Below are 12,960 nucleotides of genomic sequence, written 5' to 3' on the forward strand. Positions count from 1 at the left end.
ATGAACTAATGGATGCCCCAATTACGCCCCTTCGAATCCGCCTATATCACAGGGAGCAAAAAAATGGGATCTTCAGTGATATTCCTAATGTTTTATGCATCAATGCAAATAATATATCAATTGGTAGAGGATATAACTGCCAGCTGAAACTCAGAGACGCAAGGGTGTCGCGATGCCATGCCATCTTGGAACCATATTTGGAAAAGGACAGGACATTCCTGCAGTTTTGCTTCAAGAATCTAAGCACAAAAGGCAAAATAAGAATCAACGGCTTGCGTCTTCGCTATCTCCAGCAGATTCCATTGACAGTGACCAACCGCATTACATTTTGTGGTTTTCAAATAGAAATCAATTTGGAACCTGACATTTCATTGGAGGACTGTCAATGTGCTGTTACTGTGAGCGAATCTCCACTATTCCATGAACCGGAAGCAGAAGAGACAGATGAACAGGACATGATGCATGAACTAGAACAGACAAAAGCCAGCCGTTTCAGATAGAATCAAAGGAGGAGGCTATCCTCAAATCACACTTTTCTTTAATTCTCAGCCAGTTTAGGATTTTTTTAATGTCAATGCAAGTAAAGTAAAGCTTTGATCGTGTAGTATGAGCAGACACCAAAAAGAGGTCAAGCGCTGATATGTTGCTTCTGCAGATATAGAAATGAATGGGGTGCAGGATGTAAATGGTCTAATTCCTAAACTCTGTGCCAGGTGATAATTGTGCACTGTATATTTGAACTAGTCAAATAAAGAAAGGTCTGTGGGGCAATTGTATCTACACTAATTTTCAGAGTGACCCGGAAGTCGGAGATGGGTAGAACTCGTTTATATAGTGTGCTTTACATATACAAACACGTAGGCTCTGTTTTAACATTACTGAATAGGTATGCCAGCTCTTGGCCATTAACCAAAACAATTTAGTTTTTAACTACTTTTAGTATCGCTTGACAGTGCTTTTGTATGCACGATTTATTCCTGCCAATTTTTTAAAACAGAAATAGACTGTGGTTTGACCCTTCAGAGAAGAGTATCTCTAGCGCCCTTCATGCTATTGGCTGTTTGGGGGACATTCTGCCTCCTATGGAGTGCTTGCACTACATTGCACGAGGAACTATTTTACAGCTTAGATGTAAACAGAATCATCACAGGTTACATTCTTGTTTTATCATACAAAACCAGAAAAAAATATCTATTTTTGCCTTGTATGTTCTCAGCAGCAGGCATTCTGTAATTGCTTAACAGGGAGCGTGTTAAATCCTGACTTTCAGATGGTCTCTCAATTGGATGGGCAATGTCTTGGTCGGGCCAGCCTTATCCCGAAATGTCACCTCTGAAGTGATGTGTGATCAACAGCAAAATCTGCAATCATGCAAGACTTCAGAGTTGCCTTGCAAGCTCCTTGTGGGTATAATCTTTATGCAAATCATAGCTTGGACCAATACCGAACCACAGGAACACTCTTATTCTCCCCCTTGTCACAGAGAGCTGTGCATGTGTAAGGTGTGAGCTTCTCAAGTGACTCTTCAACCATAACCAGTCTAACTTCTGCGTTGAGATGTGCTCGTTGGGGGCCAGCTGCTCTGACTTAGAGCCCTGAAAAGATGAGGCACTGATCCGTATCCACTTACTGCCTTCTACCGCTCCTGCTGCTCTTAATGCAAAATGTGGTGATTACTTTACCCATCTCTGTCATGCAGAACAGAAGCATCCCTAAAGGGTACCCAATCTGTGTCAGCTTCCTGTTTGTGACACTTTTAGGGTATCTTCCAGCAGAAGTACTGTAAAGTTTAGAGACAGTTTAGAGACGCCAAATTTAGGTTTTAGGGTGGGTATGGGTTTTTGGGTGGCAATAGAATTTTTAGGGTTTAGGGTGGGTATGGGTTTTTGGGAAGGAAAAGCAATTTTATGATTTGGGTTGGGTATGTGTATTTGGGTGGGAAAGGAATAATTAGGGTTTAGGGCTGGTATGGGGTTTTGGGTGGTAAGGTGTTTTTAGGGTTTATGCTAGGCATGGGATGTGATTGGATTAACATATAGTAATTCAAATTACTTTACGTTAAAAAAAAGAAATTCACTGAGAAAAACAAAGGTTACAAGGACGGTATAGTTAGGAGATACAATTTAAAAAACATAAAAATTCACTTAAAAAAACAAAGGTTACAGGGACGTTATAGTTAGGTTCACATTTTAAACGTTTGAAATCATAGAAATTCACCAGTTATAGTTTTTTTAAAGTGATTTTGTATGTTTTTTTCTTAATTCTATTTTCAAACTATACATTAATCCGAACGCCACCATTCATGGCCTTTGACCGTGTGTGGTGGTAGTTGGCCACAGGGCCTAGCCTGAGTCCAATCATTGAGGCAAACCACCTATAAGCACCCAACCTTGCATTATGAACAGCCTTCGCCCATGCTCAGTGGAGGCTGCAGGAAAGACTTGACCAGCCGCCAGACCCTGTGGCTAACCCCCCTCGCCACCCAACCCCATGCTGTGCACAACCCTATGGCCGTACACGGCAGGGGTAGGCTGCAGCCTCTCAGGATTTGAGAATAGGCGTGAGAGTTTGTATCTGGGGTGAGAGTGGCTGTGAGACTCTCCATCTTGGTGTGAGAGTGTGTACATCAGTGTTTTAGTGGATGCTTCAGTGTGTGTATGTGGGTCTGTGAGCGGGAGCATGTGAGTGTCAGTGAGTCTGTGAGTGGGTGTGTGAGAGTGAGTGAGACGGTGAGTGGGTGGGTAACTGTATGAGTGGGTCTGTGAGTGGGTGCCTGAGGGTGTGAGTGGGTGCACGATGTTCTGAGTGGGTCTATAAGTGGGTGCGTTAGTGTCTGACTGGGTCCATGAGTGAGTGCATAAGTGACTGAGTGGATGTTTGAGTGGGAGAAAGAGATTGAAAGAGAGCGAGAGTAAGAGGGAGGGAGAGAGAGAGTTTGTTAGGCTTTGATGTATGTTATAATTAGAATGAGATACTTCTGCACAATTTCAAAAGAAAAATGTATTTGTCATTTACCCTTACGGTGCCTTGGACGAGCTTGTCTCGCCCTCGGTTCCTGTGTGCCAGGGACGAGACCAGCTCGTCCTGCACCGTGCCCACGGGAGGAGTTCTAGCGTTCCCCCTGTGGGCCTACCACCCACACCCCCGTAAGGGGTGGAAGGGGAATCGCTTATCCTTCTACCCCTGACCCCCTCATATTCCCTCCCCCAGTGACGTCTGATGATGTCAGCACGTGATTGCGTGCTGACCTCAGCAGAGGTCACCTCCCATCGCGCTGGTGATGCGGAAGTGTAATTTTAAGCATTTCTCTTCCGCTCGGGAGGAGGGGGCAGGCAGAGACATCGAAAGAAAGGAAAGGCTTTTCCTTTCTTTTGATGTCATTCTGAGCATTTCTGCTGCCCTATCGCACGCCCACTAGACACCAGGGAGTTTATTTTTTTTAATTTAAAAATAAAGAGGAGTGACCCATTGGGCAAGGGTCGCTCCCCTGGGAGGGCATTTCTTTATTAGGTCTTTTCATCCCCTTTATTGATTAGGCCAGAAGGCACAAGACACCAGGGATTGTTTTTTTTTGGTTTTGTTTCATAAGGGGGGGGGGGGTGACCCCTTATGCAAGGGTCGCTCCCCTGGGGGGCAACTTTATTTTAGGCCATTTCTGCCCCCCTTGGGGGCAGATCGGGCTATTTATGTAAGGCTCATTTGCCCCCACGGGAGCGGAAACCCCACCAGATACCAGGGAAGATTTTTTTTCAAAAAAAGAGGGTGGGCGTATGGGTATACCCCCACCCGAATAAATGGGGACAAAGTTGTTCTGCCGACCAGTGGGCAGATGGGGCAACTACCCCCGATCCACACCCCGGGGGGGGGAACAGAATGTCTACTAGATGCCAGGGAATTTAAAAGAAACTAAAAATAATGGGCTGTTAGCTGCCAACCAGTATTGGCATGGTTATGCCCCTACCCCAACTGAAGGGGGTAACAGTCTATCAGCTCTCCCCTACACACTAAAACATGGTATCCCACGACAAGCAAGGGGATATTTGATTATTTTGGGTTTTGGTTTTACATTTGGGCCATGAGAGCTTGGCTAACTCTCAAAATCGTCCCACTTGGAATGGAGAGGGATGCATTTTTTCAACTTTGGGATGCTGCCATGTAGAAAAATCCACAAGACCTAGACACATCTGAAAACTAAACATCTGGGTGAGTCCAAGGTGGTGTGCTTCACATGCATCTTGCACCATTTTCTTATCCACAATGCCCCTGTAAACCTCCAATTTTGCTGGAAATCACACATTTTCCCCACATTTTTGTGATGGAACCTTCCTGAATCTGCAGAAATCCACTAAATTTCTACCACCCAGCATTGTCGCATCTATACCGATAAAAATTCTGCCCCACTTGTCAGCCTAAAAATATTTTTTTTCAAACTGCCCTTTTAGATCCGCTTTGGTTCTCCCTCAATTTCGACATGTTTTTGGCTCTTCCCTGTCACAGGCACTTGGCCCACCTACACAAGTAAGGTATCATTTTTATCGGGAGACAGAGGAGAACATTGGGTGGTAGGAAATTTGTCCTGGTGGGGTGATCCCACACAGAAATGTGGGAAAAATGTGATTTGTCTTGCTAAATTTGAGCTTTACTGAGGATTCTGGGTACAAAAACACTGGGGGATCCAAACAAGTCACACCTCCCTGGAATCCCTCAGGTGTATTCAGTAATTTTTGAGAAATTAAGGGGAAACAAATTTATATATAAGGATTCACGACCCCTCCAGATCTCGTGCTGAAATCTGATTGGCTGTCAACACTTCAACCAGGACGTGTTGGCAGCCATCTTGGAACTCTGCATCTCAGTCCCAGAAAAAAAAAATCAAAAGAAAAGAAAAGGGGCCAGAGTACAGACACCATAACCCCTTATCGCTGGTGGCTGGGTCCCTCCCCCTCATGGGCTAAAAAGCTTTAAAAAAAAAAAAAAAATTGCCGCAATTCATGAGGATCCTCAAAAAGATTTTAAAAAACAAAGCGTGGGCTCCTGCGCTTTGTCTTTCTTAAGCCCCTGGGTGGGCCAAGTCCCAGGCACCTCACTGCCCCCGCATCCACAGGGACCACTACCTTCCCGGGGCTAAATTAATTACTGGTGTGGGGGAGGCCCATCAGCCACAAATGGGTATAAGGATAAAAACGTTGATCCCAAGAAGGCCTGGTGCGAAACTGTAGTCAGCATGGACACCAAACTGGAGACAAGGCCTGTCCAAAGAAAAGTCCCACAACAACAACTACTCCAGTTAGTACTGGAATAGCCAGTCTCCAGGTGGGATCAACAGTGTGCCCAGAGCAAATCAGGGTTCACACTGATGCTACAGTAGTCTCTGAGGGTGGGGTAGATCTAGCCACACTTGCTGCCTGGCCACCTAACATGCAAAAACACAGGCAGCAGCTCTTAATCAATGGGACTAGAGTAGAAGCCCTGAGGGATACAGGTGCCAGTGTCCCAATGGTGACAGACAAACTGGTTTCCCCAGGACAGTACCTGGCTGGACAGACATATCCAGACTTTAATGCTGACAATCAAACTAAAGTCCATCCCATGGCAATGGTAATTTAAGAATAGGGAGGGGTCACTGTCCTGAAACAGGTGGTAGTCTCCTCTGCAATTCCAGTAGAATATCTGCTAGGAAATGATAAGGAGTCCTCAGCATGGGCTGAGGTAGAGCTCAAGACCCATGCAGCCATGCTGGGTATCCCTGAACTGGTGTGTGTCAAGAAAAGGGCACAGAGCAGGGCTCAGGGTGAAAAAGAAGTGTTGGAGCCTGGAATAAAGGTCCAACCTTTCAAGAGAAAGGGAAAGAAGACTGGGGAACCAGCTTCAACACAGCAAAAGAAACAGAACCTCTCTTCCCAGGAAGATGTTCTATCCCCTGAGGGAACTGAGTCCATGGAGCTGGAGCCTTACCAGGTTGAGCTCTTGGGCCAAGGGGGACCCTCAAGGGAACAGCTGTGTAAGGGGCAAGAAACTTGTCCCTCTCTTGGAGGCCTAAGACAGCAAGCAGCTGAACAAGAAAAAGGAACTGTCAGTGGAACCCACAGGGTGTATTGGGAAGATGGACTCCTTTACACTGAGGCAAGAGATCATAAACCTAGTGCCACTAGGAGAGTGGTAGTGCCTCAGGAGTTTAGGGAGTTCATTCTGACCTTAGCCCATGGCATTCCCCTTGCTGGGCATTTGGTACAAACCAAGACTTGGGAGAGATTAGTCAACCATTTCTATTGGCCCAATATGTCCCAGAAGGTAAAGGAGCTTTGCACCTACTGTGTCACCTGTCAAGCCAGTGGTAAGACAGGTGGCCATCCAAAAGCCCCCCTCATTCCACTTCCAGTGGAGACTGGGATTTGACGTAGTGTGTCCACTGGAACCTCCCACAGCATCAGGGAACCAATATATTCTGGTAGTAGTGGATGATGCTACCAGGTACCCTGAAGCAACTCCCCTTAGGTCCACTACTGCCCTTGCAGTAGCTAAAGCACTCATTGGTATTTTTACAAGAGTGGGATTTCCTAAGGAGGTGGTTTCTGACAAAGGGGCAAACTTCATGTCAGCTTACCTAAAGCACACGTGGAATGAGTGTGGGTTGACTTATAAATTCACCACGCCATACCATCCACAAACCAATGGTCTTGTTGAAAGATTTAATAAGACAGTAAAGGGCATGATCATGGGGCTCCCAGAAAAATTCAAAAGGAAATGGGATGTCCTCTTGCCATGCCTGCTTTTCGCCTACAGAGAGGTGCCACAGAAGGGAGTAGGGTATTCCCCCCTTTGAGCTTCTCTTTGGCCATCCTGTTAGGGGACCACTGGCACTTGTAAAATAGGGCTTGGAGAGACCTCCCCATGAGCCTAAACAAGATGTGGTGGACTATGTTCTAGGCCTACGTTACAAAATGGCAGAGTACATGGAAAAGGCAAGCAAAAACCTTGAGGCCAGCCAACAACTCTAGACGTTGTGGTATGACCAAAAGGCTGCTATGGTTGAGTTTCAGCCAGGGCAGAAAGTCTGGGTTCTGAAGCCTGTGGCTAACAAGTCACTTCAGGACAAATGCTAGAAAATAAGAGTCAGGTCACCTACCTGGTGGACTTGGCCACCTGCAAGACCTCCAAGAGGGTGGTCCACGTTAACTGCCTGAAACTCTATAATGACAGGGCAGATGTAATCACGTTGATGGTTACAGATGAGGACAAGGAAGCAGAGAGTGAACCTCTCCCTGATCTCCTCTCCACTGACCCTAAAGATGGCTCAGTAGATGGAGTGATCTATTCAGACACCCGCTCTGGCCAGCAGCAGGCTGACTGCAGATAAGTCCTCCAGTAGTTTGCTGAGCTCTTTTCCTTGACCCCTGGTCAGACACACCTGTGTACCCATGATGTGGACACAGGAGACAGTATGCCTGTCAAGAAGAAAATATTCAGACAGTCTGACCAAGTCAAAGAAAGCATCAAGGTGGAAGTCCACATGATGCTGAGAGTGATTGAGCACTCTGACAGTGGCCTTGGTCCCTAAACCTCACACCAAAGATGGCAAGAAAGAGATGAGGTTTTATGTGGACTACAGAGGGCTCAACTCTGTCACCAAGACAAATGCTTACCACATCCCAAGGACATATGAGCTCATAGACAAATTAGGTGCAGCCAAATACTTGAGTACCTTTGACTTGACAGCTGGGTACTGGCAAATCAAAATGACACCTGGAGCAAAAGAGAAAACAGTATTCTCTACACCTGATGGGTACTACCAGTATACTGTGATGCCCTTTGGCTTAAAGAATGCCCCTTCTACCTTCCAAAGGTTGGTGAATTAAGTCCTTGCTGGTTTGGAGTCCTTTAGTGCAGCTTATCTTGATGATATTGCTGTCTTTAGCTCCAACTGGCAGGTTCCCCTGGTCCACCTGAAGAAGGTTTTGCAGGCCCTGCAAACAGCAGGCCTCTCTATCAAGGCATCTAAATGTCAGATAGGGCAGGGAACTGTGGTTTACTTGGGACACCTTGTAGGTGGAGGCCAAGTTCAGCCACTCCAACCCAAGATCCAGACTATTCTGGACTGGGTAGCTCCAAAAACCCAGACACAAGTCAGGGCATTCCTTGGCTTGTTTGGGTACTATAGGAGGTTTGTGAAGGGATATGGATCAATAGTGACACCCCTCACAGAACTGACCTCTAAGAAAATGCCTAAAGAAAGTTAACTGGACCGTGGACTGTCAAAAGGCCTTTGACACCCTCAAGCAAGCTATGTGTACAGCACCAGTTTTGAAAGCTCCAGATTATTCTAAGCAGTTAATTGTTCAGACTGATGCCTCTGAGCATGGGCTAGGAGCAATCCTGTCCCAAACAAATGATGATGGCCTTGACCAGCCTGTTGCTTTTATTAGTAAGAGGTTACTCCCCAAGGAGCAGCGTTGAAGTGCCATTGAGAGGGAGGCCTTTGCTGTGGTTTGGTCCCTGAGGAAGTTGAGACCATACCTTTTTGGTACTCACTTCACAGTTCAAACTGACCACTGACCTCTCATGTGGCTGATGCAAATGAAAGGAGAAAACCCTAAACTGTTGAGGTGCTCTAATGCCGGCCCTGTATAAGTTTGTAATTGTTACACTCTGCATTTTCCTTGTTTTAGTGTTACACTGATTACTGGTAGATTGTTTTGTTTACGTAGTGCTATGTTCTACGCCCTTCCAAAACCTTACATTGACATACTACTGTAAATGTACTCTTCCAGTTGACAGTAACAAATCAGAAATTGTAAAAGATATACAAAAGCAGTGAGGTTGTTGAAAATGATGTGGCCTCACCAAATACCTACTTTTTTAATGAGATCGCCATTTTTTACACAAGAAAACTTCAATTAGTCATTGTAAAACTGGTTCGCCCAGGTAAAACAAGTGTTTTAATTACAATTGCCCGGAATCGCCCTTTTTTTAAACATTTCCCTTCTCATATTGCTTTTCAGAAATTCACAAAGTGGCACAATTCATCACAAGCCACTGAGAATAGGCCAAAAACACCCTTTAGCCACTTTTGGCACACACCAACGTTTGAATTACTATTGAAGAAACACTCAGCTGATTATCTTTGAAATGCAGGTTTATTGTATATCTCTGAGGGAGTAAGGCCGGTCAGCACGTCTTTCAGCCTGCAGTCTTCTGTACTCCCACAAATCCTGCATGTGTCACTAAAGGCAACATTCTCTATTATAACATAGCAAAGCCCATAACACATCCCTTACTTCCTGAATAATAAAAAAATAATAGCCATAATACATCTCCCCCTTTCTGAATAACCAAATACTGACATACTAAATTACTAACCTTAATAAAATACACAATTAAAAAATAATAATCAAAAACACTAACGTAAATAATTGTACAACTAACTAGATTCTATCCAAAACACGCTACATAACTCATTAATACTCCTTCCTTTCCACAATATAATCTAATCTCCTTTCTCTTTTGCCAACACATATTTCAGGTTCTTCATTCTTACCACACAAAACTTCACTTTCTATATTAGGATTTTTTTCTACCCACTTCATTTGTGGTTGTCATTGGTTCTAAGCTTTCTGGTACCTCCGCCCCTTTACCACACCGTTTCCATTTATTTGCCTCTCTATCACAACCAAAACATTCCACCTCAGATGAGGCCCACGCCATGTGATTTGAATTGTGCAACCAGTAAAAACATCCTCAGGCACTCACTTCACAATCCTTCCATAACTCCTGTGATCCAACAGCTACTCTCTTCATATTCCACACCTAAACCGCTTTGCACTCCTACTGTATTTTGCAATGCTTCCAACACCATCTCAGGATCAAAATAATGACTCACACCATTAGGAACCTTATAAGGCTTTTTGATACAAACCGAATCCCAAACTTTCACATTCACATTCACCGTTTTTAGCACCATGCTTTTCATCATAGTAATGTTTACTTTTGTCATGCATCTCTAGTAGCCAACCCAGCACCAGTTCAGGTCACCAATTCTCTACATTAACATCTTTCAGCCAACAAGGGTTAGCTTCGCCCTGGGATTTCTCCCTCTCATCATTACAAAATGTAATAAACCAGTGACATCATTAGTGGTTACTCTATAAGCCCACACTCACTTCAATACTTGCACTTTCCAATCACTAATGCACAACATGGCTGATTAAATCACTTCCTTGATCACTTGGTTGAATTTCTCAACCATGAGGCACCACTAGGATTGTACAGTGTGACGTCCTGTGGATAATTCCAACCCTTTCAAAATGCTCCTTGAATGCCTTGGATAAGAATTGCACCCTATTTTCACTCAGAGTAGTGGAAGGAATTCCTTCTGAAGAGAAAACTGCATCCAAAGATTTCTAAACCAAATCAGTGTCTGCCCTGCATCCAAACATTTCTAAACCAAATCAGTGTCTGCCCTGTCAACAACATCTGTAGCATTCCCCTACAAATCTCTCTACAACCAAATCCATTCCAGTGCACCAGAATAATTTCTTCACTGCAGATTTCATCCTAACCACACCAAAGTGGCCTTCGTGACCCAACTCTAAAATGGTTGGCCGGACCCCCTTTGGAGGAACAATTCTCTCCCCTCTGAAGATTAACTCACCATCTATAGAAAGCTCTGATCTAATTTCCCAAAATGGTATCACCTCCTTTTCAAAGTGCTCCTTCCTATGCCAAACTCTACAGATGACTCTAGATTCATTCTGCAACACACTATCGTTCTTGTACTCCACCCCTCTTTAATGCTGACGCAATCTGAAAATCATTCCACAAGGGGTGTGGCCAACCATCATGGCCGTCTGTACGTGATCCACAGGGGCTCCGCACTACACTGCTAAAACAGAGGCACGGGCTCTTTCTACAAAACAAATGCACCCCGCCAAAGACGGGGAACTGTAAATGGGAGACCGCGGGCAATAATAGCCCGAAAAGCTTCCAGAGGTGGTGCTGAGAGACCGAGGCCTGAAAAGGCCGTACTTAAGTAATGGTGGGTACGATGACGCGTCGAGCCTGGGAGAACGGAAGACAGCAGTAAATCGACAGCTGACGTGAGGGACTGATGCCTCAGACCCAGGGCAGTGAAGACCACACAAAGTGACGATAAGGGGTCAAGTAGGCAGTGAGAGATGGAGTGTTATGAGCTTACCTGACCCTGCCGAAGCAAACCTGCTGAGCAGTTGAGAAGCACCGTATAGCCGAACTAAGACGTGAGCAGGCAGAAGTGACACCTCCATTGATACCCAGTTCGACATATGGCCCCACTGAGGGCCAGGGGGGGCGAACGAGTAGGCTAAGGATGGGAATAAAGGAGACATTGGGAAAAATCTTTCACATGGGGATCGTTGACTGGACACCTTTGGAAAATAGTGGGACCTGCTGTAGCCACTCTGCAACTCCATTACCTGGCTCTAAGATTCAGACTTAGGTGTTTCACTAGATGAGAGCAACGGGTCCCCACACACCTAGAGGAACCCGCTTTCCCTGAAAGACCCCGAGATTGGGATCAAAGGCAACTAACCTGAACAGAGGACCTCCCCAGTAGCCTTCTAATCAGTGAGGAAAGGGCCACAGGGAAAATGCCCCATTTGAAGTTTCTCTTGAGCTGAAGAAAGGTCATCGAAGCGGCTACTGGGGACTAAATAGTCAATAGTGAAGAACACCAGACCTAACAGTCTCTATGCCACTGAAGAAAAGCCAGTCAAATAAAGTCACTGGTTACTTCACCCAATCACCAAAGCAGAACCAAGAAGCTACTGGGAACGACATAGCGCTAACAAAAGAGGACTTCCTAACCTCACTCAGAGACTTTGAAACAGAACTCAGGGAGGAACTACGTACAGATCTGAATGCATCTCTAGATACCCTGAAGGCAGATATCAATGCCCGGCTGTCCTGGCTCCAGGCAGACATTGATGCAATTGAATCTCAAACTGTAGACCTGGAAGCTAACTGCATAGAACTCGATAAGCGCGTGGCCCCACTGGAAAATGATATCGAACATGTCTGTAACCAACTACAGATAGCCATCCTCAAGTGTGAAGATTTTGAAAACTATTCTCGGTGAGATAACATTTGAATTAGAGGTGTGGAGGAAGGAGCTGAGGGGACGGACTTGGATGCATTCGTGGTGGGGCTATTCTCAAACCTGCTGGTCCACAGGGTCAGCCCACAGAGAGTAAGAGACGGTAGCCAAGTCAAGGACATCTTAGCCAAGCTACACTCTTTCAAAGTCAAAGAGAAGATCCCCCTGAGGCCTGCAAATGAGTCTCAGGCCCTCATTATGAGGCTGGCGGTCCTAAGACTGCCAGCCTCAAGATGGCGGTTGGATCGCCGCAGACAGGGGGGTCCGACTGCCTCATTATGACTCAGGCTAATCCGCCACAGTCATACCGCCGACACCGCCAGGCTGCAGCTAGCCTGCAGCCTGGTGGTCCCAGTGGTTGTAATCTGCCAGGGCAGCGCTGCAAGCAACACTACCCGGAGGATTACGTGCTCCCATCTGCTAGCCTTTCCATGGCAGTAAAGACCGCCATGGAAAGGCTGGCAGAATGGGGGCATCAGGGAGCCCTTGGAGGCCTCTGCACTGCCCATGCACTTGGCATGGCCAGTGCAGGGGCCCCCATGCACAGCCCCATTGCGTATTTCACGGCCGGAGTTACGGGCAGTGAAATGCGTGACAGGTGCTGCTGCACCCGACGCACCTCAACATTGCTGCCGGCTTCAATGTTGTGGTGAGTTTTCCGCTGGGCCCAGAGGAAAACTCCTAATAGGGTGGCAATCATACCGCCAGCACTGGTGGTATGATGGCACCCGCGGCTTCGGCAGTCTTTGAAAAAGACTGCCGAAGTCATAATGAGGGCCTCAGTCTCCTTCCAAGGACCAACTTGCTCACTATTTCAATATGTAACACCTGCC

General features: G+C 46.0%; 1 protein-coding gene across 1 annotated transcript; it reads left to right on the forward strand.

Moving 5' to 3' along the window:
- Window positions 1-8: 8 nt before the first annotated feature.
- TIFAB (TIFA inhibitor) lies at window positions 9-500 on the forward strand. The gene has a single exon (XM_069201707.1). It carries the CDS (start codon window positions 9-11, stop codon window positions 498-500), a length of 492 nt encoding a protein of 163 aa, XP_069057808.1.
- Window positions 501-12,960: the final 12,460 nt, after the last annotated feature.

Source organism: Pleurodeles waltl, chromosome 7 (genome assembly GCF_031143425.1).
Source record: "Pleurodeles waltl isolate 20211129_DDA chromosome 7, aPleWal1.hap1.20221129, whole genome shotgun sequence".
Taxonomy (NCBI): Eukaryota; Metazoa; Chordata; class Amphibia; order Caudata; family Salamandridae; genus Pleurodeles; species Pleurodeles waltl.